Source organism: Chrysemys picta, chromosome 2, assembly GCF_011386835.1.
Source record: "Chrysemys picta bellii isolate R12L10 chromosome 2, ASM1138683v2, whole genome shotgun sequence".
Classification (NCBI taxonomy): Eukaryota; Metazoa; Chordata; order Testudines; family Emydidae; genus Chrysemys; species Chrysemys picta.
In genome coordinates this window covers 213,445,048-213,472,078 of record NC_088792.1, presented here as the reverse complement: position 1 = coordinate 213,472,078, position 27,031 = coordinate 213,445,048, and the positions used below count along the sequence as shown (strand labels likewise).

Sequence of the window (27,031 nt, the reverse complement as noted above, 5' to 3'; positions counted from 1 at the left end):
CAAAACTAAAGAGAAATATCTTCCCACCAAATAAAATTAGATGTTTCACCTACTTTCCTCCTTGGAGGACACGGCAGGATCCAAATGGGCAGTCCCAGTTAAAATTAAAATGTTAAATAGAATCATAAAAATCTCATACATTTACATGAACTACCACAGGTCCCTAAAGTCAGAAGAGGAGTAGCCTCACACAGACTTATATACAAAAAATCACTAAGACTTTAAGACAAAAGACACCTTGTGGGGAGTTCTTTGAAGCCCTCATCACCAGCCATGTAGATTGTGGCAGCAATCACAGATGTTGCAGGATCAGCAACTGTGGATCTAAGGATCAAAAGGATTCCTTGTCATTGTTCAGGAAAATATATTTGTGGTAACCTGGTGGCTTATTGGCCTCAGAGAATGATTCTCGCTTGGTGCAAATTTGACTGGGTTCAGATTTTGAACAGGTCCAACCAATGTTTATGTAAATTATTGGCCTTAATGTGATTTGCTTCAAAAACAAGGTCTCTAACTCAGTGGCTACAAGGAAGCTGTGCCTACATCAATGGACAGCAGACAGTCATCAGAGTGGATACTCTGCACATCCAAGTCACAGGTGAAATGCTGTTGGGAGAAATGCTAGAGAAATTAGCAGCAAAGAATGCAAAAGAGCTTGAACTGTCTTTACCAGAATTGGCAATGCAGTCCTTTTGTCCCTACCAGCACCTAAAAAAGGTCTTTGGAATGGAACTTTGTAATGTGCATTTGCTGTACGAGCCTCTTCCTTTCATTCTACCGTATGCACCGAGAATCTTATAAAAATGCAGGTAGTGCAAGGGCATAGATTCCTAGTCATAAGAACGGCCATACTGGATCAGACCAATGGCCCATCTAGCCCAGTATCCTGTCTTCTGACAGTGGCCAATGCCAGGTGCTTCAGAGGGAAGGAACAGAATAGATAATCATTGAGTGATCCATCCCCTGTCATCCACTCCCAGCTTCTGGCAGTCAGAGGCTAGGGATATCCAGAGCCTCTGGAGAGATAGCTCAGTGAGCATTGGCCTGCTAAACCCAGGGTTGTGAGCTCAATCCTTGAGGGGGCCATTTAGGGATCTGGGGCAAAATCAGTACTTGGTCCTGCTAATGAAGGCAGGGGGCTGGACTGGATGACTTGGTCCCTTCCAGTTCTAGGAGATAGGGTATCTCCATTAATTTAGAGCATGAGGTTGTATCCTTGCCCACCCTGGCTAGTAGTCATTAATGGACCTATCCTCCATGAACTTATCTGTTTCTTTTTTTGAACCCTGTTACAGTTCAGGCCTTCAGAACATCCTCTGGCAACAAGTTCCACAGGTTGACTGTGCATTGTGAGAAGAAATTCTTCCTTTTGTTTGTTTTAAACCTGCGGCCTATTAATTTCATTGGGTGACCCCTGGTTCTTGTGTTATGAGAAGGAGTAAATAATACTTCCTTATTAACTTTCTCCACAGCAGTCTTGATTTGATAGACCTTTATCATATCACCTTTAGCCATCTCTTTTCCAAGCTGAACAGTCCTAGTCTTTTTAATCTCTCCTCATATGAAAGATTTCCCACCCCCTTAATCATTTTTGTTGCCCTTCTCTGTATGTTTTCCATTTCTAATGTATCTTTTTTGAGATGGTCCAAATTACTCAAGTAATACGCAAGGAAATCTACCTAACTTGATGAGGAATATGTAACTGAGTATGCTGTACCATCCTAATGACTTGTCAGTTGAAAACAACTGTTAAAATATGCAATGCTGTTAAAATATTCAAGCATTTTGAAAATATTAAAACAGTTATGCTTAATAGATAACCACTTTCCAAAAAGAAAAGAATTCCAGTTGTGACTTACAGTTATAATATGGTTTGCGGGCATAAACAAAAAATACCACAGGGACTTGCTTGCTTTGTCTGTTTCAGTGGATAGATGAGTCTCTAATTTTAAGGAAAAAACTCCTTTTCTTCCAGTCCAGTGTACAAACAAGTTGGTAAGATAAGTCATGTGTTATTAGGAATCCTCTGTAGACATTCTGCATTCTATTTTGAGTTTTTAAAAAGTGGAACATTATTAACACTTAGAATACTTGAGGATTTGCATACCAGTGTAATTTAAGCATACGTTGCAATAGCTTTATTCAATCTAACAGTACATTTTCAAGAGTCAACTGTCCCTGAACAGAAATCTTAGAATCATAGAATAAGTTGGAAGAGACCTCAGGAGGTCATCTAGTCCAACCCCCTGCTCAAAGCAGGGCCAACACCAACTAAATCATCTTGAAGAAATTGTATTATGGTAGAGAGCTTGAGGCTAAAGCTCTATTCTAATCAACACAGGACATAGCCTGAGGTAAATTAAATGTAAATCACAAACCATAGGCCCTATCCCATGAGATGCAGCGGACCCTCCACTCATTTTGAAGTAATATTGTTGTTGATGGTGTTAAGGTGGGGGAGGGATAGCTCAGTTGTTTGAGCATTGGCCTGCTAAACCCAGGGTTGTGAGTTCAATCCTTGAGGAGGCCACTTAGGGATCTGGGGCAAAATCAGTACTTGGTCCTGCTAGTGAAGGCAGGGGGCTGGACTTGATGACCTTTCAAGGTCCCTTCCAGTTCTAGGAGATAGGATATCTCCAAGGTCTTTGCAAGGTGGAGCCCTTCAATGTGCTCTCTCTTCAAAAGCCAACTCTTAGATTGTCACAATTGTTCATATAACCCTTAGGCTTCCCTTCCTTATTCCCAATCCCCCTCCCAGCACCACCAAACACATCTCTCAGATCCGATAAAGAACTAGAATTTATGAAAATGTAAGCACAAGAACATTAATTCTCTAATGTTCCCCATTCCTGTTCAGGATTCTGTAGTTTACCTTTTCCTGTCATTTGGTAACAGTAGATAAAATGAGAGCATTATGTAAACATAATGTTGCTGAACTTCCTTGGTCAACTCTGGGTGCAAATTCCCCTTCCTCCTTCATGCCTCCTCTGAGTAACAGGGGCTGTGGCATGGGCAGAAAGAGGGGAAAGTTGAAGCCAAATTTTTCTGAGTAAAGTTTACATCTCCACTATTGAGGCAGCTTATCCATCTGGCAAACCTCCTGTAGTTCTTAAGATGGAAAAGCCCAGTCCACATCACCTTACCGGCTCCTTTAGACAGGGACTCCTTCTGGTAATGAACACATCTGAGGAAGTGGAGAGCTAGCTAGTCATAGAAATAGCACCAGACAACAGAAATAGATGGCAGACTGGTTAGTGTGGTGATTGTATTCCGCAACAGGAAGGTGAAATTGTCTCATTTTAAATTTCCTCTGTAAAATGTAGTAAATATTTTGCCAAGGATATATTGTGGAAAATTCACTTGTCCTCCCAAGAGTTACTGTGTTTAAATTTGGAGCATTAGAAGATGAAATAGAGAGATTTTTAACCTTGCTTTAAGTGCAATTGTCAACTTAAGTTTAACCATGTTGATATCTCCATAATGCTGCCTCTTGGTACCTTTTCTCAAGGAAACAGTTTGCCCATTAAGTACAGCCTCTGGAACAGTGAATTTTTCATTGTCGTTCTATCCTGTAAACTCAATGGCACAGCAACAGTTTTATTTCATCCACTGCCAGCAATGGATGCTGAACCAGGAAAATCCAAGTACCAACTTGAAAATAATAAGAGATTGTTCAGTCTGTAAGCCTAGCTTCATGCTGTAGATGGCTAGTGCCTGACAGAACTTCTACTGTTGCATGGGAAAACTATTTTTATTTACAGATACCGATTAAGCTAGTATCCCAGAGTCAGATTCACAAGCTGGCCATCCTGAGAGTGGATCAACTGTGAAAACTATAGGAATAGCTCCAGAATTTCTGCTCCAGGCCAGCATTGTGAATGGCTTTTACAAGATAGCTCTGATACTTTCCACATAACCTCTTCAGCTGAAGCAGGACTTCTCTTCCTTCCCTGTTACCTACATCCAAAAGGATGGGAGTCCGTAGCCCCGAGCAAGCTTAAGGGACTGACCGAAAGGAAGAACATTCAACAATGTAGACCCAGCTATATATAGCTCAGTAAGTAAAATTGTGTTTCTGTTTCAAGAGCAGAAATGAACAAAAAAGACTAGAGCTTTGAAGTTGGACCAGATAAGACATTGCACTCCAGCTACAGACATTTAGGATGATGGACTCATTTGTCCTTATTACAGCTATCAGGATAGAAAACTCAGAAAAGAAATATAACAAAGGGTACCAATTATCCTGGTTAGGTAATTCGAAAAGATGACTGGAGTGCTGGCTACTAATTACCAGCTCAGTGACGTTGTACAACCCAAAGCATTTATTTAAATTCTAGAAATGTTCTTGGCTGAGGTTATTAGTATCATAAATATACAAAAACTAAATATCCTGAGCCAGATTCTCTGCTGCCTTATGTAGTCATAAAAAGAACAGGAGTACTTGTGGCACCTTAGAGACTAACAAATTTATTAGAGCATAAGCTTTCGTGGACTACAGCCCACTTCTTCGGATGCATAAGTGGGCTGTAGTCCACGAAAGCTTATGCTCTAATAAATTTGTTAGTCTCTAAGGTGCCACAAGTACTCCTGTTCTTTTTGCGGATACAGACTAACACGGCTGCTACTCTGAAACCTGTCATTATGTAGTCATGTACACCCAGGCAAAGGGGGCATAACATGCTATTAAAGCACATTGGTAGCACTGTACTCTCATTTTACATATTTATGAATGGTTACACAAGGCAGAAGAGAATCAGGCGCATAGTTTTACTGGTGTTTCTTTTCCTATGCATATGTGACATGTGGCCTGATTAACTGATTTAGCGATACCGGGGTGTTTTCTAGAAAAATCAATGTCCATGCAATAGGCTGTTACATCACATGATTAGACCTACAACATGCCATGTCAAACCATATTGAATGAATTTTACTGAAAAGGGATAATCTCCAAGGAAATACTCAATCTTGCAGATAATCTGTTTTGTCAGGAAGCTGTTCTCAGAGAAATTTTTAAGTGCTAATTTAAGAGTGAGAGGCTTGACAGGGCCCTCACTCTTAAATTCTTCACTAAGCCTTATGGCAGTTTGGCTGACAATTTATCTGTGGACAGTGGCTGCCAAAGTAGATACTTCAGCTGAAGGCTTTGAAAAAATTCTGCACATCCAGTGGAAGAAACTGCAGGGTTGAAAACCCCTGAGGATGGTAACTCTATTTATATTGTCTTCCAGACTTCAACCCTCTTTGTTGAGCCTTTGTGGCCATTCCTTTCATTATCTCTGAGATTCTAGCAAAGGGAGCTAATTTAACGTTTTAAAATCTGTAAGGCCAGACGGAGCTTTTAGGCTTAAACCTGGGTAAGAAGATGGTTCGGGGAGCAGCAGGAAAGAATTGTTTTGGAGAGAGAGCAGGGGAGAAAGAGAGATTTCCTTCCCTACTCTGCCTTGCTTCAAGGGAGGAGTGCTTTGGCTGTAGTCCTTCTCAGCAATGGCTCTGTTAATCCCCCACCCACTAGCTGCTGAGGAGAAGTGTGAGGCATGTAACCATGGTCTCCCATGGTTACGTCTTGACCCTCTAAATCCCAAGTTTCTTTGCGGTCACTCAACGCTATCACTCCCCGCTGCGGCCCCTACGCCATGGCAGGGGGACAGAGCTTCTCTGGCCTTGGGGCCACAGTGTGGGGGGGTAGAATTGGGTGGGACTGTGGGCAAAACAGGGGCAGGGCTGCAGGGAAAAGGGGTGGAATGGGGTGGGGCTGTTGGCAGGGCCACAGGCAGAAGGGGTGGGGCGGGCCACGGTTCTGGCATGGGGACCACCACTTGTTCTGGCCTAGGGTAGGAGACCTTCATCCGCTTCTGCTTGCAGCTCATTTGAAGATGTATCCTGTGGGCTGAGAAGCCCTGCTGTAAAATCATGGAGCATTCTGGCTCTCTCCTTGGTTGGCAGATATGGATGGCCACGACATCTGTCCTTTAACGCATCAAATTGTTTCACCAAAATACAGTCTCTCATTAAAAGCCGAATTCTGGGATGTGCTCCAAACCCTTCAGGCCTTCCCCTGAAAGTGAAATTCAAGTCACTTACTTCCTCAGGACAAGCTATAGAAGTGATCTTCTAAATCATCTTCAGGATGTTGATAACTGAAATCCTTCATCCACAAAAGAAAATATAAGTCATGTCCAGCTTTGTATTTATTTCAAAATGTCCTCAGAAAATGAAATATTGTCATCCCTCCAAAATGAGATTGGCAACAGCTGTCTGCTATCCCTGCCTTGAAATAAGCCCCACCAACAAAGCAAACCCAGGCTGTTGTATTTGCCAGATCTGTCTTATTCCTACTTCTTCACCAAACCTTCGAGCTCCATTGATAATTATGGTGACACCCAGGGTGCTGGGTTTCTTTAGTTTATGTTGCTCAGCCTTAGAAGCGGAATTTTAAAATTATGGATTGTCTTTTGGCTGTCTGATAGATTGAAGAATTTGAAACAAAGGTTACAATCACTAGAAAGTAATAATTGAAAAAAAAACATTAACGCGTGTCTAGATTTTTATCGTACATGTAGCTTTGATCTCTTGTGAAATTTATTATTTGCACTTGTGAACTAATGCACGAGAGTTCGTGTGTGGTCACTGTAAAACTCATAAAGCCTAGGCCATTATGTATTAATGCTCTCTTCCTCATGGTGGGGCTTAGAGGTAGGTGACCTGAGTGCTGAAAACTAGGGAGCAGGAGTGAAGTTAAATATCTCCCAATTACTTATTTATGGAGATACCAGTGTCTTCTGGCATATGCAGATTAACCAAAGGCCTACTGTCTTTCAGTGTGGTCAGGTGGGGACCATGTGAAACCGCTGTTGTAAGTTATCTATACAAACACACTTGTCTGTCCTATAATCTTTCCTTTCTTTACCCCTTCAAACCCCTGATTCCAATGGTTTGTGGTTTTGTTCATGTTATCATAAACTGTCCATATCTTAAAAATAACAGGAGTACTTGTGGCACCTTAGAGACTAACGAATTTATTAGAGCATAAGCTTTCGTGGACTACAGCCCACTTCTTCGGATGCATATAGAGTAGAATAAATATTGAGGAGATATATATACACACATAGAGAGAGCATGAACAGGTGGGAACAGACTAACACGGCTGCTACTCTGAAACCTGTCCATATCTTAGTTCTTCTTCAAGTGATGGTCCCTATTGTATATCTTAGATTATGAGCTCTCTGGCTCAGGGAATGTCTATACTGGTTTGTACAGCACCTAATCCCTGTTTGGATGCTACTGCAATAGAAATAACAGTAATAATAATGTTCTCTAAAGATGTGTAACCATATGTTGAGTTAAATTCAAAATCGGCTAATGCTGGAAACTTGACCATAAGAACAGAAGACTCATTACTTATATTTTTGAAGTTTCAAAAATATGAATGCTGTTTCATTAGTTGAAATCTGAGGAAATGGATAAGAGCAAGAATCTGGTTTTCTCAGCCTGCAGTGGATGTGATAGAATTGAGATATTCTTGTTACATTTTTTGCTCTCTGTATCACATATAGAATTTTGTCTTTCTTCTTTTCTCCTTATTTCAGGGACTTAAAGCAGCTGACAATGACCCTACAGCCCCACCATATGACTCCCTCCTAGTCTTTGACTATGAAGGTAGTGGCTCCACTGCTGGATCTTTGAGCTCTCTTAACTCCTCAAGTAGTGGTGGTGAGCAAGACTATGACTACCTAAATGACTGGGGCCCACGTTTCAAGAAACTTGCTGATATGTATGGTGGAGGTGATGACTGAACTTCAAAGTGAACTTTGTTTTTGGACAAGTACAAACATTTCAACTGATATTCCCAAAAAGCATACAGAAGCTAGGCTTTAACTTTGTAGTCTACTAGCACAAGTGCTTGCTGAAGGCTTTGGCATAGGCTGCAAACCAATTTGGGCTCAGTGGGAATATCAGTAATCCAATGCTGTTTGGAAAAAAATATTGAGCTCAGTTACACTTGAATTTTACAGTACAGAAGCACTGGGATTTTATGTGCCTTTTTGTACCTTTTACAGATCGGAATTAGTTTTATGTTTAAGGCTTTAATGGTACTGATTTCTGAAATGATGCATTAAAGAGACAAAATATGTTGGGGTGGGGAGGAGTAAATTAAATCACCGTATGCTTCAACATGCTTTTGTTACATTGCATTGCTTTTATTAAAATAAGGAAATTTTAAAAACAAACAAAAAAACCCCTCATGGAGCCATTTTATTATCTGGGGGAGATGACCATGAGATTGAAAAATGTACATTACTTCTAGTTTTAGATGTTAGGGTTTTTTTCACTAAAATTCTAAAACTTATGCAGCTGGTTGCAAATAAAGGGAGTTTTCATATCACCAGTTTGTAGCAGAATTGATTTTTTTTTTCTTATGGTAGAATGTTAGGCACATTTTGGTCTTAATCCATGTACACTTTTTTTAAAAATTTCTGGTACTGTTTTTTTCCCACTTCACTGTAAAAATGGTATGTGTACATAATGTTTTATTGGCATAGTCTATTGGGAAGTGCAGAAACTTCAGAACATGTGTATGTATTATTTGGACTATGGATTCAGGTTTTTGCATGTTTATATCTTTCGTTATGGATAAAGTATTTACAAAACAGGTTGCAAACAAGTGACATTGATTCAATTGTTGAACTGTAGTTAGAGTACTCAATTTTATTTTTTATTTTTTATTTTAATTTTTTTGGTTTGGGGAGGGAGAAAAGTTCTTAGCACAAACGTTTTACATAATTTGTACCAAAAAGAAGACAGGGGTGGCCTGATACTGGTGGTACTAGTAAATATACAGTATGTTGGAAAAAGGAGCTTTTGAACTGAAGAGATTTCTGACAACAGCTTTGCCTCTGTATTGTGTACCAGAATATAAATGATACACCTCTGACCCCAACGTTCTGAATAAAATGCTAATTTTGGATCTGGTGGCTGGTTTGGACTTCTTTTGCACTTGAGCAGCTCTGACTCTAGCAAAAAAAAAATACAGAATACTAAAGCTTCATTGAATAATAGTGAAAAAGTGTGTGCAGTTTTCCATCATTCAGTTCACATGATCTGTGAATAAACTATATGTAGGCTAGAAGAAAGTCTGAATTTTGTTATAAGTTTGGAAGCAAAGTGCCAAAATGAAATAGGAATAGGCTGTGGTGTTACTATTAAGGCAAAACCTTCAGAACTCTCATTTGAAATGAACGGATGGCTCTTTAGTTTTACCATACGTTTTCCAAAGAATCAAATTGGCATGCTCTCTGAATACTTTCTGGTACTGATTCTGATACTGGTTATATAATTATAATAGGTTGGAAGGGCTTTGCAGTTCCTGGCAAATCACCCAATGCCTAACCCTGCTTATGTTGAAGTCCGCGTCCATACTCCCCATACGAGTGAGATCAAGCCCTTCAAATTCAGTAGAATAATGATATTTGTAAAAAGTACTATTTGTAGGTAATAATTACTAGGTAAACTTAGAACTTAACGATTGATTTACAAATCAAATGAATGTAGTAGGCACAGAAATTCATTTACTCGCTGCCCATTTTTAATCCATACTTTTTCAGACATTAAGGGCCAAATTCTGAAAAGCACCTTAGCAGAAACGTCACATTTTCTCTGTGTGCTGAGAGAGTCAAGCAGTGGAGGTCTCCATTTCCCTTAGATAGTGTGGCAGCTGTCTCTGCTCTGGTACAGGTCAATAGGACATAGCCTATGGGTCCCCACACATTTACATCTAGAGGCTAAGGATTCTGTTCTTCAGCCCCATTGCCTTCTATACACATTTCCTGTGTTCCCAGGCTCTTCACAGGATTTGGACACAAGTTCTAAAGGTGTAGAACGGCGCTTTATTTTTAGCCTGTCCTATATCACTCGGATTATCAGACTATGTACTTTCTTAAATGGGCTCCTCATGAACCTGTTCATTTTATGGCCCAATCTTGCTCACATTGAAATCAATGAAAACTTTGGCATAGATGTGAATGGGATCAGAATGGATCCCTTTAGTGTCTCCACATCCCATGCTATTTAGATGTTTTGTATATTTGTAATTAATCATAACTAACTCTGAATGTCTAATTTTTAAATAAAGTGGGAAAGTTAGCAATGAGCTTTTTCCTTTATTAAAAATGTGTGTATATTTATTACTTAGAGATGAGGAAAGATGTATAAACAGTTAAAAATGAGCAAATGAAGACATGATTGTGTGTGCGTAAGTGAGCAAAGTTGTCATGTGTTAGGAAGCTAGATTTATACATGCAAATGATACAGGTAGGCAAAAGGCCTCTATTAACATACAGCAGTCTTCATTGCTTCCCCAGCAGCTGTAATTTACGCAGAAATGTATTTAATTATAGTAGCCAATTTTTTTGCTGCTTTTCCAAGTAGCTAAGAAATGGAAAGGTCAGTCGAAGATGTTCACCCTGTCTACATTAAATACGAGAAGAGAGGGGGAAATGTGAAGAATGCCCAACCTGCTACACTACAACTATTCTGTATCACATTGTTCTTTTGGAATATGATGGCCATCTTCTCTTTCTGAATGCAGAGCTCTTACGAACAGCAATAGGCGTTACATCCATCCATTGAGAAGAGATATATCCATTTATCTTGAGCAGAGTAATCACACAGTTCAATCTAGAGTTACTTTGGAATCTAGCAGTAATGGATCTAAAACTCATTGCTCTGTCTACTGAACAAAAGAAAGGTCCTGGCACTTATGGCCATTGAAGATTTCATAACATATTTTACAAGACAAATTTGTATTGACACTGTTTTGTCTGCTTATATTTCCCCTGAATTTCAAGTTTATTTTTCCCTCCCTAAAAGCAGGGTGGTAGATTATGTTCCCATATTTCAGGCAGGGATCTCCATGATCTGTGACTTATCTGCAGAAGGGGAGTTGGTCAGCCATCTCTCTAGCACCACCCCTTCCTCCAGGCCCTTGGGATCTGGGAAGATGAGAATTGGCAGCCTCATTTTTGGTGGTGGATTTGCAGCTGAAGAACATATATTTCCCCCTATACACACCCACTCCATATCCTTTGAAAATTTCTGGCAAAAAGTAAAGCCATGTCATCTTCCCCATGTCAGCCTCTCCACAATGGCTAGTCTCTTAAAAATGGAGTCCGTTGTAGCATGGATCCATTAGAGACACATTGCCATGGTATGATCAGTGGGGACACAAAGCCAACATGGATACACAGTGCCTGTGTATGGATGGATCTGGTTTCCGTTGGATCATCTGAGGTCCTTAGGGCTTGGAGATGAACTCAGCTGCTTATTCCATAAAGGAGAAAATTACGTGCCTATCACATACCAACAGAATGACATGGCAGAATCTACATGAAGGGATCTCTTAGCCACCTCCTGCAGGTTTCACCAGAGCAGATGCTGATCCAGCTAGTGGCAGTGCAGTAACTGTAAAGTGCTTTGGGTTCCTTCTGAATCATAAGTACTCTATAAATCTGTACTGGCAAGATGGTAAGTGCTAAACACTTACAACCTGAACTATTTCCCACCCACCCCCAGTTCCTTTGTCTGGCATTACCTTTATAAAATGTTTAGAACTACATTTTAAGCCAAAAGAAATGTTTAACTTAATGCTTGAATTGCACTAGTTTGAGGGGAGGCAATGTTTCTCTATTCATTGTAGATGAAAACATTTTAGCTGCTTATTTTCTCTTACTTCACCTGTTTCAGTTCAAGGGCAGCACGGTTGCTTTGGTGTTGAGAGCCATGTGAAATCAACTATTGCTCAGGAGGTTGGCTGGTTTGTTTTCTTTTGTGTTGTTTATTTTTCTGTTTCTGGGGCCCCAGAATCCCTCGCCCAGCCAAAAGAATATCTATATTTGCACCCTCTTATTCACACGTCAATGGTCCTATGCAGCAGTCTTCTGAGAATTGGATGCAGATTCCTTTCAGACTCTCAAACCACTCTACTTTATTCAGGAGATCTAGGTGAAGCACTCACGTGCCTTATCTTAGGAACAAAAGGTGGGTAATGGGTCCTATTCTGGGTGGGCAGATGGAATCTTACCTCATAACTGTCAGGCTGACCTAGATTGGCTGGGAATGGAAAATGAAGGCACTTAATTGACCGTTCTTTTGCCCAGTAGTGAACTCACCCATTGTATCTAAGCCACTTAGAATGAATTTGTCAAATACAATTTAGCGTCGCTCTGAAATGCCAGATTCAATGATGGTATTTCCCACATCTGCTCATTTTGTAATTCTGTCAAAGGTGATCAGCTTTGGTATGATTTCTTCTTTCCAAATTCGTACCCTTTACTGCGCCTGGTTCTGGTGATCTACATAGTAACGGATCTGGGGTTGTGCCAATATTTATTTAATAATGTATATTCATATATTTATACAGTTTTCAGAATCTCAGAACTATCAAGTCATGCATATTGTAGCCTATGTCTTACACAGCTATCTATTCATAGCACTACCCTTGGCCTCGCTTACCCATTCCCCCGCCCCCTTGTTTGTTACATCCATTTATCATGTCTTCTTAGATTACAAACTCTTTCAGGCAGGGACCATGCCTTCCTATGTGTTTGTATGGGGCCTAGAACAATGAGGATCTTATCCTAACTGGGTTTGCTACAATATAAACAGTTATAACAGGATGGAATTCACCCTTACACACACAAACGCCACACACACACAGCCCAGTGGGGAGGTGAGTAGGGGTGGGGGGTGGTAAGGGAAAGCAGAATATACCTTTCCAGCCTATGCCAATGCTACAGGGACTCAGAAATGTCCATCATCGCTTGTCTAGTATATAAACTGGAATAAGGGGCATTACCCCTTTGCACACCTGTGCTCCCATTCTGTTTTGGTCAACTTGATCTGAATAAATATCAATCCAGCAGCCCCCTACACTGGCCAGCCTCTTCCATAGTGGCCTATTTCAGGCTGACATGGGGCCACTTTCCATGTGATAAGGGGTTCAAAGACTTCTCTGCAAAGACTCCTCTCCTCCTCTGGTGTATTAGCCATGTGCTTTAAGTACCTTGCTGAATCAAAGTCTGAATGCTGTATTTGTTTCTATATTACGCTGAAGGCAGATGTAAAAAGCAACAGAGGGTCCTGTGGCACCTTTGAGACTAACAAAAGTATTGGGAGCATAAGCTTTCGTGGGTAAGAACCTCACTTCTTCAAAAGGCAGATGGTAATTGCCAGGATAACAGCCTTCCTTTTTTGAAGTTTAGCACCACAAATTACTTTTCTTCCTATATACTGGTACCTCTGTAGATTTCTGTGCCTGGTAAGAATATTGTAGAGCAATTGCCAGTAATTCAGTAAAGCAACTTCTTGACTCCCTTCAATGCTGGAGCCTTATTTAGATGCTATTTTATTTTTATTTATTTTTTTGTCACACAAAGACATACACTGATGTCGCAAAAACAGCATTAATACGAGCCCTTAAACTCACCCAGTAACTTCCTATAGAGCCCCCTGGTAGGAATAATCTGGATGAGACACTAGACATGTGCACTGCCCACATACTCTGGAATGCCCCTTCTGTATTTCCATCTGTGGAGGACATGAATAAAGTGAACTCCTGGGGTTTGGGGAGAACCCAGAGTGGTGTATAACTGCTGCACCTCTTTAATCCCTCCTTTCAGAGGCCACCTCCTTCTTACCACCAGGATGCATCACATTGAGATTTGCTGACACTTTTACATATTCCATACGTCCCAATATTCCCATAGTGGCTTTTTAATCAACAGCTACATGGACAAAATCAATTATTTTCTTGTTGCCTGTATCCTTGATTTATTTTTTCCTTGTTAAATGTTGATTTTTTTAAAAGCATTTTAGAATAATAGATTTTTTTCTCTTCTCCCTTAGTAACACATGATATTTCTCTCTAGTCATTTTTATTTTTCTCTGCTTTCATATTTGTAAAACCCTTTTCATTAACTCATTCTGCTTTTTTACTTTCCTTATCTTTTCCTGGCAAGCCTGACTTTGTATTTTTATTTTCTTCCTTCCCTTTGATTACAAGTACTTTTATTTTTATTCTCAGGTCCTTTGTAAATAAACCAAGTTGTCCGTGTCTTTTAATTTTTTTAATGTGATGCATCAAATTATGTTTCTTCTAGGATTTAGTGTGATTTCTTCTTTCAGTTTAGTTTTTTTTTTCCTATTCCACCATCTTCACTGGGTTATTTTTATGTTTTTTAAATGTAGTATTCTTGTAATGCTATGATTTTTATTAACACAGGCTTTAGTAAGCCTCATGGCGGTATAAATTTATATAATTTAATGAAATTACCTTTAAATTGTTCACTCCCTAATGCATAGCCTAAATATTGATACTGAAAGAAACAAATTTTGCTCTGGGTATGAATAATGAATAGCATTGTGCAAATTATTTTTATATCCCTCCCTCTGAAGATAAAATTCCTTGAAGGTGGTGTGTGTGTATATATAGATAGACGGCTCTATAGGCACACCCCTTCTGTGTTCCATGTTACAGAAGTTTGATTATTGTATTGCATTTGTTATCTTCAATACAGCAGGGTGAGCTTATAAAAATCCAGCTGTCTCTGAGCTCCAGAAACCAAAAGTAATGGCCAGATAATCAAAATTATGTTCACTTCTAAAGCAGTCATTACTGATAGCTAGGTTGATTACTCTAAAAACGTATAGTCATTACTGGCATATATTGGATACAGCAGTAATAGGGGGCGATTTACTCAACGGGTTATTTTAAGGGTGAATTCTGAAGCAGCCAAACAAAACGAAGCCTTTTAACACTGCTATATGATGTAAAACCCAGAGTTTCAACTTCTTTCATTACGTGATTAATTTACCTTTTTTAGGTGCTCATTTCTGTCTTTATGACTGGAAGAATACTGCAAGATCTTGGAGCTCTATCTGGCTGAGATATATCACCTGAGCCACCAGTTGGACCCCATTCCAGCAGGCACTCGAGCACATGGGCATAAGCTGAAAGTTACGCACATGCTCAAGTGAATTGGGGCCTTGGAGGCTAGGACATGAGCTGCAGTTCAGGTTTCTCTCTCCTGTCATGTTACCATGCAGATACTTCAAGGATCTTGCCGATGTCCTCCAGCAAAAAGGAGGGTGGTAAAGACCTGACTTTTCCAATGTAAACGCCAACAGGAACAAACAAAACAAGACCATTCTGATTACATAATAAAGTTGTCGTGAAAGGAACCAAGAAAGCTGAAGGATAGTGGTGTTTGCAACTGATACGAAGAGTATGTAAATGTGTGTGTCTCTGTTTTTACTTACTCTCTCTTCAGCCCGTGTTGCCCCACCAGCTATTTCAGTGGTTTTAGCTATGGGTTCAAATGAAGGAGCTTTGTGGCCTGGTCCCCAAAGGAACTTGGATGCTTTAGACGCCAAAAGGAGGCAGTGAGAGAGCTCCACGCAAGCCAATAGCCCAGGGTACACCCATGAGAGGTGGGATATCCCTGTTCAAATCCCGCATCAGGCAGAATGGGGAATTGAACTGGTATCTCCTACTTCTTCTTTGAATAGTGTCTCACCATCTTGGTATAGCCACCCATGGGCACTTCCACCAGGCCCTAAGCCACCACAATGGCCATACTGGGTCCCTTGGGTGGCACACACATCCTACATCACAAGCTTCAAGCATCATCTGACAACCCTCCAGGCATGCTCCTTCGGTCACAGAATCAAGGGCATCAGATCCTCAGGAAACAGGAGCAAGAAGTCAAGTATCAGAGGGGTAGCCGTGTTAGTCTGAATCTGTAAAAAGCAACAGAGGGTCCTGTGGCACCTTTGAGACTAACAGAAGTATTGGGAGCATAAGCTTTCGTGGGTAAGAACCTTACTTCTTCAGATGCAAGTAATGGAAATCTCCAGAGGCAGGAGATTAAACCTTTAAGGTAGCCATCTTACAGCAAAAAAACTTCAGGACCAGACTCCAAAGAGAAACTGCTGAGCTCCAGTTCATTTGCAAATTTGACACCATCAGATCAGGATTAAACAAAGACTGTGAATGGCTATCCAACTACAGAAGCAGTTTCTCCTCCCTTGGTGTTCACACCTCAACTGCTAGCAGAGCACCTCACCCTCCCTGATTGAACTAACCTTGTTATCTCCACACTGATTTATACCTGCCTCTGGAGATTTCCATTACTTGCATCTGAAGAAGTGAGGTTCTTACCCACGAAAGCTTATGCTCCCAATACTTCTGTTAGTCTCAAAGGTGCCACAGGACCCTCTGTTGCTTTTTAGGAGCAAGAAGGGAACACGGAGGAGGAGGTAACCTCCCACCCCAAGCCATATCCTCCTCTTCCCCAGAAAAAAAGTTCATGCCTTCACCACCGTTGATGTCAGATGATTTCCGTCTGTTCCAGGAGCTGGCAAAAAGAGTAGCGGATACCCTCCACATACCACTGGAGGACATCAAGGACACACATCATCAGCTCATTAATATCCTCCACTCTTCATCCTCCTTGAAGATCACCCTCCCAATCAACGAAGCCATCGTAGAGTCCACTAAATTAGCTTGGCAAACCCCAGCATCATAGCCCTGACTTGCAAGCATGCAGACAAGAAATATTATGTCCCCGCAAAGGAATCAGAGTTCCTTTTCTCACCCTCACCACCCAATTTCATCATGGTGGATGCTGTAAACTCTTGTGGCCAACAACATCATTCCAGGGCAACACCCTATGTCAGGGACTGGAAGCTCCTCGATCTCTTTGGTTGGAAGACATATTGCTTGGTGACATTACAATTTTGTATTGCCAATTACCAGGCACTTACGGCAAAATATGATTACATGAATTACAATAACCTGAATGACTTCATTGATAAGTTGCAAGAGAGTCATCAGGAATCCCTCAAGGCCATCATTCAGGAGGGACAACTGGTGGCAAAAACATCACTGCAGTTGGCCCTCGACACCGCCGACATGGCAGCCATCTCCATCTCCACGGCTGTGGTGATGAAACGGGTGCCACTTGTCAGGATTCCCAAACAGTTGCAGACCACAGTGGAGGACCTCCCCTTCAAGGGTGTGAAGCTCTTCACTGAGAAGACCGACGCCTCCCTCCACACCTTGAAGGATTCCAGGTCCAGTCTCAGGTCTCTGGGAATCTACACAGAGGGGCAAAAGAGACATTTAGCGCTCAATCCCAATACAGATCTTATGCATCTCAATTCCCATCACAATGCCATTAAGATCCACAAAGTAAAAATGGAAAATTCCTGAAACATAAGCCATCCGGTCCACAATCTTCAACCCAGCCCCCTGCCTCTAAGCACTACTTTTGACATGAAGGTCAAGGCACTACAAGACCACTCCCCACTGCTGTCTATCACTATGCACCCATTTAGCCACCATTTGGCAGCATTTTGTAGTGCCTGGGAACCCATAATGTTGGACAGATGGGTCTGTTCCGGGTACTCCGTCCACTTCACCTCTCTACCCCCTCCACAACACCCTTCCCCATCCCTCTTCAGGGATGTGTCTCACAAGAGTCTACTATGACAGGAGATAGATTGACTCCTGCAGTTAGGAGATATAGAACCAGTTCCTCAACATCTTCAAGGCAAGGGTTCTACTCTCATTACTTCCTAATACCCAAGGAAGGGAGGTTGGAGACCTATACTGGACCTCAGACTTCTCAACAAGTTTGTCAAAGCTCAGAAGTTCAAGATAGTCACCTTATTGATGATCATTCCATCACTGGAATAGGGAGACTGATTTTCAACCTCGACCTACAGGACACCTTTCATATTTCATATTTCAATACTACGGACTCACAGACAATTTATCAGTTTTATTCTGGGACATGACCATTACCAATACAGAGTCCTCCCCTTCACATTCTCATTAGCCCTGAGAGTATTTTCCAAAGTTATCTCATTCGTAGCCACTCATCTACGTTTGCAAGGAATAATGATTTACCCTTATCTTAATTATTGTCTCCTCAGAGCCTGATCACTCGTCGAGCTATTGACACCATGGTACACTTGTTTACAGAACTGGGCTTTCAGATTAACATCCAGAAGTTGACCTTCGTGCCAGGAATTCAGAGGGGCTGACCTGAATACCAAAGCTTCCTACCTGAACACTGGTTCCTATCCCGGCTCCCACTCATAGATACAGCTCAATACAGTCCTCAAGTATCAGCCAGATCCGCCTCCAAACTGTTGGGGCATATGGCATTGGGCACAGTGGTGATACTGCATGCTAGATTCCTCATGCAATGCCTCCAACTGTGGTTCATTTCGGTTTACATAACGAACAGAGACCATCTTGACAAACCCCTGTCACCTACCAGGATCAAAAACTCCTTGGACTGGTGGAAGAACCCAGCCAATGTATGCAAAGGGATCCCCTTCTTGCAGATGTCACCATCATCACTCCTTACTGCTGATGCATCACTCATAGGATGGGGCACTCATTTAAAGGGCCTCACAACACAAAGCAAATGATCATGTGCGGAGATATCCCTACACATCAATCTCCTTGAACTGAGAGCGGTCAGGAAAGCTTGTGCCATTTCCTCCTGCTGATAGCAGGATCACATACAAAGATCACAACAGACAACATAGCCTGCATGTACTACTTCAGCTGCTAGAGAGGGGCACCTTATCCACATCACCTTATCTATATCTTACTTCCCAGGTATGCCAAACTCAACAGAGGACAACCTCAGTCACAAATTCCCGCACGGTCGTGAGTGGGAGATGCACCCATCAGTACTCACTTTCCACAGACCTGTTTGCCACTTACCAGAACAAGAAGTGTCCACGCTACTGCTCCAGAGCGGGGATGGGACAGCACTCTCTGGGTGATGCTCTCCTTCTCCCCTGGGACGAGGACCTTCTTTTGCCTTTCCTGCATTTCTTCTACTGCTGAAGGTCCTGTTAAAAATAAAAAGGGGTGGAGCTCACGTCTCCTGCTTGCTCCTACTTGGCCAAGACAGACCCGATACCTTTACCTGATACAGCTCACAATGTGCCCTCCGATCTCCCTTTCAACCATTCCTCACCTCATCTCACAGGACAAAGGGCATATCCTGCATCCCAACTTGGGGATTCTCCACCTCAAAGCATGGTTCCTGTGTGGTTCTAGCACCTAGAAAGTCATGCTCAAAGGAAGTACAAGAGGTTCTACTACACAGTAGAAAGTCCTTCATGCAACGCACTTACCTGCAGAAGTGGTTCAGGTTTCAGATTTGGTGCACATCCCAACAAATCTCTCCAATTTCAGCAACTCTTCCACATATTCTAGAATATGCTTTGACCCTTAAATATCAAGGTTATCCCTAAGCTCTCTTAGGGTCCATCTAGCAGCTATCGCAGGTTTTCACTAACCCATAGATGGGTATTCTGTACTATTGCAACCAACCACTAAAAGGTTCCTTAAGGATATAATAAACCTCTTGCCTCAACCTCAACTCCCTACTCCCTGGTGGGACCTATATCTGGTACTGAAAGGGCTGACTAGGCCCCTCTTCAAACCCATGGCCACCTGTTTGGTAGTGTACCTATCAATGAAAATGGCCTTCCTGATAGCAATTACCTCAGGTAGAAGAATAGGGAAAGTAACAGCTTTGATGATGATTCCCCCCCCCCCCCCATACAGTATTCTTTCCAGACAAGGTTACATTCAGGCTGCATCCAAAATTCATCCCTAAGGTAAACTCCCCATTTCACATGACTCAGTCAGTCCACCTTCCAGTCTTCTACACCAAGCCTGACCAAGACAATAGTGTTATATTACATACCTTAGATATTAGGAAAGCCTTTACATTCTACCTTGATAGGACAAAGCCTTCAGGAAGTCCCCTAGATTCTTCCTCTCTGTGGCAGAAAGATCCAAGGGCTAAGCAATATCAGCCCAAAGACCCTCTAAGTGGGTCTTGAATTGCATCAGATAGTAATACCAAATTCGTAATGTGACCCCCTCCCCCGATTCAATCCGTACACATTCTACAAGATCAATCTCCTCATCTGTCATCATCTTCAAGGATGTCCCTATCTCAGAGATCTGCAGAGCAGCGACATGGGTGTCAGCCCACACCTTCTCAGAACACTCTGCGATCACTGGGACTCCGCCTCCAATGCCATCTTCAGTTCCACAGTACTATCATCTGTAACTGAGCTGACAGCCATCCGAAAGGGATACTGCTCAGGAGTCACCTACAGTGGAGCACGCACAGAGACACTACACGAAGAAGAAGAAGAAGTTGTTACAAAGGTTGTCGATTTAATCGCAGTTAACTCACGCAATTAACTCAAAAAAATAACTGCAATCTAAAAAATGAATCACACTGTTAAACAATAGAATGCCAATTGAAATGTATTAAATATTTTTGGATGTTTTTCTACATTTTCAAATATATTGATTTCTATTACAACACAGAATATAAAGTGTACAGTGCTCACTTTTTATTATTATTTTTATTACAAATATTTGCCTGGCAGAAATGTAGGGTGCTACAGGACTTTTACAACAAAAATTTAGGCTTCTACAGGAACAGGCAGAAACTGTCTGGGGGTTATGTTGATCACAGTGACTCTTAAATCTGGCCTTTAAATGATTAAGTCCCTTTGGGGCTCTGGGCCTGTGAGACTACCCAGGTGAAGGTTTCGGGGGTAGGGAAACAGTTGCTGAACATGTCTCTCTGCTTTGGTCTGCAAGGAAAAACCTGAGTCATTTCAGGGAATTTCCATTAATTCTTGCAGCTTCTTGAAGGCAGGACAGTAGTATTTGGTGATCAATGTCAAATGCTGCAGACAGGGTAAAAGTTGGCTGATTTTCAGGGGTGCACAGTGCCCATAACTCCCATTGACAGACTAAGAATGAACATTTTTGGCCAAAGTATTTAAGGTAGATTATTAACTGCCAGTTTATTCTGAACTGAATAGTAGTCCACTAACTTACATTTTTGTGAAAAATATGGGCCAAACTCTGCCACTCTTACTCACATTGAAATCAGTGTGGCTACTCAGGGAGTCAGGCACTATTTAATGTAAGGAAGGGTGGCAGAATCTAGGCCTTTGTGTTTAGGGCCTGATCTAAAGCCCCCTGAAGTCAGGGGAAAAGCTCCCATCAATTTCAGTGATTTGGATCAGGCCCAGAGTGCACAATTCATACCAAAGAGCATATTCATTCTTATACAATTTCTGAATTCATATGTGGTGCGGTATGGGCTGATAATTCTTTCCTCATCCCATTGAACAGACAGGTGTGTACATGTGGGCAACAACAAATATAAATCAATATAACAATGCTAAGTTGTTTTAAATCAGGACTTACCTTCTTTTGCAAAATGGCTATGTAACTACTAGTAAAGTAGAAAAAGACTTGTTACGTTTATTAAAACTCATTTTCTCCATGAAGGCGCTTTATTTGTGTTCCTTTGACGCAAACTGTAATTCTAGACCAGGGGATCTCAACCTTTTTCTTTCTGAGCCTCCCCCCTTCTCCCCCCAGGCACATGCTATAAAAACTCCACTGCCCACTTGTGCCACAACAACTGATTTTCTGCATATAAAACCAGGGCCAGCATTAGGGGGTAGCAAGCAGGGCAATTGCCTGGTGTCCTATGCCACAGGGGGCCTTGCAAATCTAAGTTGCTCAGGCTTCAGCTTCAGCCCCAGGTGGCAGGACTTGGAGCCCGGGGCTTCAGCCCCAGGTGGTGGGGCTTTGGCTTTCTGCCCTGGGCCCCTGCATCCCTGCTTGGCGGACCCCCTGAAACCTGCTCTCGGTCCCCCAGGGGGCTCCAGACCCCTGGTTGAGAACCATTGTTCTAGACAACACTGTGTAGATTGAACTTTTACAGAATTCCATTTCTGGACAGTATATCTGGGCAAGAATTTAGAATGCAACTTTGCTAATTCACTGTGTCACCGTCTGAAAGAATACTAGATGAGCTTTGGTAGCGGTCACAAGAAAATCAGGTTTGTAACCATTCTTCTGGAGGAGGCAAAGTTTACTCTAAAAAATGACATCTTAGCACTGTCTCAGTCATATATACTACTCTAAACTAACATATGATAAAATGCACAGTGTTGGCATGCAAGTTGTATATTGCATATATACTATGGGATTGTGTGTAGCATCTCATAACAATCAGATTATATATATAATTATATATATATATATATAGCTGCACTACATAAATAGGATTAATAGATACTGGAAAATCCAGCATCATGCTTCTTGAAGAACTCCATAAAGATGTATTGTCCCCCCATTTCTTATGAGTAACTCACATCAGTGTTTACTGCATATTTACACACATTCTCTTTTACTTCCTATTATTGGAATTGAATTGAAAGAGTGCTAGCTTTTTTATTGTTTACATTATTTTATCTATACAGGTATATAATAATACTGTGTGGGGGTCCTCCAACAAAAAGCGTTTGCAAATGTGAATGTAGCTGAGTATATAGTTGAAAATGTTCACGCTTTCTAATGATGCCCTGCTTCTTCAGTATTTCAATTTGGTCATTGTTTTATATGCAGTGTATATGTTAAAGGGATGTTTCCTGGGTTTTGTTACACGCTTTATCAAATTTTAAAAACGTACTGTGGAAGGGAATCATTTTGGAAACAGATAGGTGGGCAAAGAACTAGTGTTTCTTCTCTGTCCATGAGGATTTGAGATCTGAAGCCCTCAATGACATGAGATTGTTAATGTCAACCCATTCCCTGGTGGACAACATCTCACATCGATATTATACATAATTCAACACATCTGACGGTCTTTTGAAGACAAGTTGGAGACTGATATGTTATGGAGGCTAAATTGCCTCTCCCTTCTGGAAAAGATGGTCCCTTGTGGCCAAGATTACTGTTTAGTGGTGAGGCAGTTGTGATACTGAGGAAGCTTGCAATGAAACCTGACTACAACGATGGCTGATGTGATGATACATACAATACTGCAGTTACACAGTCAGGAACAGCTCCCACAGAAATTGCTGTTGTTGCATGACACTCAGCAAAATCTCTCTTTCTTGCCACAAAATGTAATAAAAGAAACTAGAGTGCTTTACTCTTATTGAATTGTGCATACATAATACCAGAAGTATTGTGTACATTATTGGCTGGCATACAACCCATGCTAGCTCTAACAAACAGAAAAGAAAATTAGATTGTCCAGATTTTGCATTTTTCCTTTCCTATATGCTCACTTACTTTTGTTATTGACTGATGTTCATAGAATCAATCCTATCCTACCTCATGCAGAACTGGGAGTGCAGATTCAGGCCTATAATCGCTCAGTGACAAGGGCAGGAGAGCAGTAATAACAGAATCATAGAAATGTAGGGCTGGAAGGGCCTGTGACAGGGAGTAGGGAGTTAACAGGTGAGCTTACTGATCAGGCTGACACCCATTAGTTCCCCTCCCCCAAAGCTGACTGGGTAATTAAAGGTAATTAGCTAATCAGGCTGGTGGGCTGGGTGAGATACTGAGCCAATTTAGCGCATCAGCTCAACACTGTTAAAGAGGCACAAGAAAGCAGTGTCAAATGGGAGAGGTACAGGGCTGACTGATCCTGTTATCACAGAGGTCTCAGCCAAGGAAGACCTCTGCTCCCCTCAGGCCCTGAGGGGAGGGCTGAAAGCACAGGGTATATTGTAAATAGCATTCTTAGGCTACATCTACACTACAGGGGGGAGTCGATTTAAGATACGCAAATTCAGCTACGTGAATAGCGTAGCTGAATTCAACGTATCGCAGCCGACTTACCCCGCTGTGAGGACGGCGGCAAAATCGACCTCTGCGGCTTCCCGTCGACGGCGCTTACTCCCACCTCCGCTGGTGGAGTAAGAGCGTTGATTCGGGGATCGATTGTCGCGTCCCGATGGGACGCAATAAATCGATCCCCGAGAGGTCGATTTCTACCCGCCGATTCAGGCGGGTAGTGTAGACCCAGCCTTACTTTGCCCCCTGAAGGTGTGGGTGGAGGGAACTCAAATAAATGGCAGCTGGGTACACAGCCAATGGTGTCTGAGTCGGTTTCTGTGGTGCAAAAATCCAGGAGCAAAGCTGCCCAGCTACCACAACCTACACTTTCCTTCATCTTTCTCTGCTGCTAAAGAACCTATTCTAATGCCTTTTATGTCCCTTGCTAGATATGACTCATTTTGTGCCTTAGCTTTCTGATTCTCTTTCTACATGCTTGTGCTATTCTTTTGTACTGCTCCTTAACAATTTGTCGATGTTCCCACTTTCTGTGGGATTCTCTTCTGATTTTCAGGTCTTATAGACTCATAGACTTTAAGGTCAGAAGGGACCATTATGATCATCTGGTCTGACCCCCTGCATGCTGCAGGCCACAAAACCGTCCCTACCCCTTCCCTTGACTCTGCTGTTGAAGTCCCCAAATCCTGTGTTTTAGTGACTTCAATTGGCAGAGAACCCTCCTGCTAGCGATCCCTGCCCCATGCTGCGGAGGAAGGCGAAAAACCTCCAGGGCCTCAGCCAATCTACCCTGGAGGAAAATTCCTTCCCGACCCCAAACATGGCGATCAGTAAGACCCCGAGCATGTAGGCAAGAGTCTCCAGCCTGACCCCTGTTAGCCATTATACTATTTACCTGCCATTGCTTGGTATTCCTTTGCTAATATGTTTTACTATTAAACCATTCCCTCCATAAACTTATCTAACTTAATCTTAAAACCAGACAGGTCCCTCGCCCCCACTGTTTCCCTCGGAAGGCCGTTCCAATATTTCACCCCTCTGACGGTCAGAAACCTTCGTCTAATTTCAAGCCTGAACTTCCCCACGGCCAGTTTATATCCATTCGTTCTCGTGTCCACATTAGTACTAAGCTCCTGATGGAGTCATATTGGCCTCCTAGTATTCTTCCTATATTTCCTTCATATCAGGAGAGTTTGCAGTTGTGCCTTTAGCATTGTCTCCTTGAGAAACTGCTAGCTCTCCTGAACTCCTTTGTCCTCTAGAATTTCTTCCCAAGGAATGTTTCCTACCAGTTCTCTGAGTTTGTTAAAGCCTGATTTTTTTAATGGTTTGCAATTTCATTTGAAAGCTTGGGACATAGAATTGCCATAGTGGATCAGAGCAGTGGTCCATCTAATCCCTTTTTCTATCTCCAACACTGGCCAATACCAGATACTTCAGAGGAAGGTGTAAGGAAACCCTACAGCAGGTAGTGTGGAATAATGTGTCCACAGGGAATTTTATTTCCTAACCCCTTTATTGTGAGGTTGTCTTATGGCCTGGAGTCTAATCAGTTCCAAAACCATTTGTGGTTGATTTTTAACACCAGCTTTCCTTGTTATCCATATAAATGTCTAATCCTTCTTTCAATCTTTGCAAGATCAGACCAAGACAAAGAGGAAAGACCTGCCCTTCACCTGCATATCCCCCAACCTTCTGTACTGGACATTTTTATTGTGGTTAATTACATAACAAAAATGTCCCTCTTATTTGGGGGAAAATAAATAATTGAAAACCGGTATTTGACAGTCAGATTTTTCCTTTTCTCTTTATTAGAGTTAGTGAGCAATACATGCCAGCCAATAATGCAGACAATACATCTGCTATATGGAAAATTCAGTATGAGTAAGGAACTCTATTTCTTGCAACCTAATCAGATAATCAGAGGTTTTGTCACAGTCTCATACTGTTTAATATAAAGTACATTGACTGATGATATGACAGCTTATCTCTGGCAAATTTAATAGGCTGACTGTATGCATGCTGTAGGTTTGGTTTAATTGGGTGTCCTGAGATTTACTACAAGAAAGGAAATATTCTCTGTACACCAGCAAAAAGCTACATTTATTCACTGTCCTCAATATTGTAACTAAAGACTAATTTTCCAGTGGGCTCTCTCTTTTCCCCAGCGATGGAGTCTACCAGAAAGAGGCATAAATTGATCCTACATTTAGAAATGAAACAATTTCTGCAGACAGTATGTTATGCAAACGCACAAGCAGTCCAAATGGCATTCCTTGCAAACATGCGGGTAAGAGAGAAAACTGCATTTTGAAATAACATAAATTTTATTGAAATGGCAATGAGTTCCCTGCCCTTTTATTTAGCCTTTATGATAGCAAATCAAGCTGATTTGGCTTGCCAGTCAGTCCTAAAAATGGGGAGAAAAAAATCCCTGAATGTAATTTCAAGTCAAATGACACTTGGATAGAATACAATGCAATTTATTTTTATATGGCATGCTTCATACAGAGTATATCACAAAACAGTTTACAGGGAGAGTCAATCATCATAAGTTAAAGGAAAAGAAAGGTTTTAAGAGAGAGAATAATTCAGCAGCCGAGAGAAAGTGTGTGAAGAAGAAAATGGGAAACTAGTTCCAGGTAAACCCTTGTATCTTTTGTTCCTTTTGATACCAAAATACTTGGTTCACTTGTGTTAGAAAATCATGTCTCATTGTTGATGGCACTACCTCCAAATGGCTCATTTGGCCAAAGGCATGTCAGGGATGCTATCCAACCTCAGATATGTTCCAGACCAGTTCTACACTGTAGCCCATTAAATTCTTGCCCTAAATAGTAAACTTTACTGCCTGGGTATAGAATCACATAATGAATGCAGGTTCGGCCTGTTTTGGAAATGGAGTGATTCAATTTGGTTTACATGTAATTGGGACGTGACTATTGTATATATGGGTTCACCTGTGGTAAACCTGTGCAACTCCATTGACATTAATGAAGCCAGGTGGATTTACATTAGATGAGGATTTGGTCCATTGCATTTGTGTGTGTGTATGTGCATGTATAGACAGATAAACAGTTCTTTGTGCATGATTTTCTTATTGTTAAACAGTACCTGAACCTTGTATGAAAAAAAAAATATTCAAGGATGGTCTGTCTTTTATGTTTTTGATGCCTCAGCACTCTTCCCTTGTCCCTCCCACCTCCAGAGACCCTGCACGATGCCGCCTCCTACCTCCACCAGTGGTTAGCAACCGTGAATGGGGAGAGGAAGGGATGGGGATTGGCTAGGATTGGCGTCAGGGTGGAC

At 41.6% G+C, this 27,031-nt stretch overlaps 1 protein-coding gene across 5 annotated transcripts in view; it reads left to right on the top strand.

Annotated features, from left to right (window-relative positions):
• The window catches only part of CDH2 (cadherin 2), a 191,671-nt gene extending 182,706 nt beyond the window's left edge, over positions 1 to 8,965 (top strand). For all 5 annotated transcript variants that reach the window (XM_005279996.5, XM_042854857.2, XM_065585419.1 and 2 more), the window contains one exon: positions 7,587 to 8,965. In XM_005279996.5, coding sequence (XP_005280053.1) covers positions 7,587 to 7,793 — 207 coding nt within the window. In that variant the 3' untranslated portion in view covers positions 7,794 to 8,965. The remainder of the gene's footprint in view (positions 1 to 7,586) is intronic.
• The last annotated feature ends 18,066 nt before the right edge of the window (positions 8,966 to 27,031 follow it).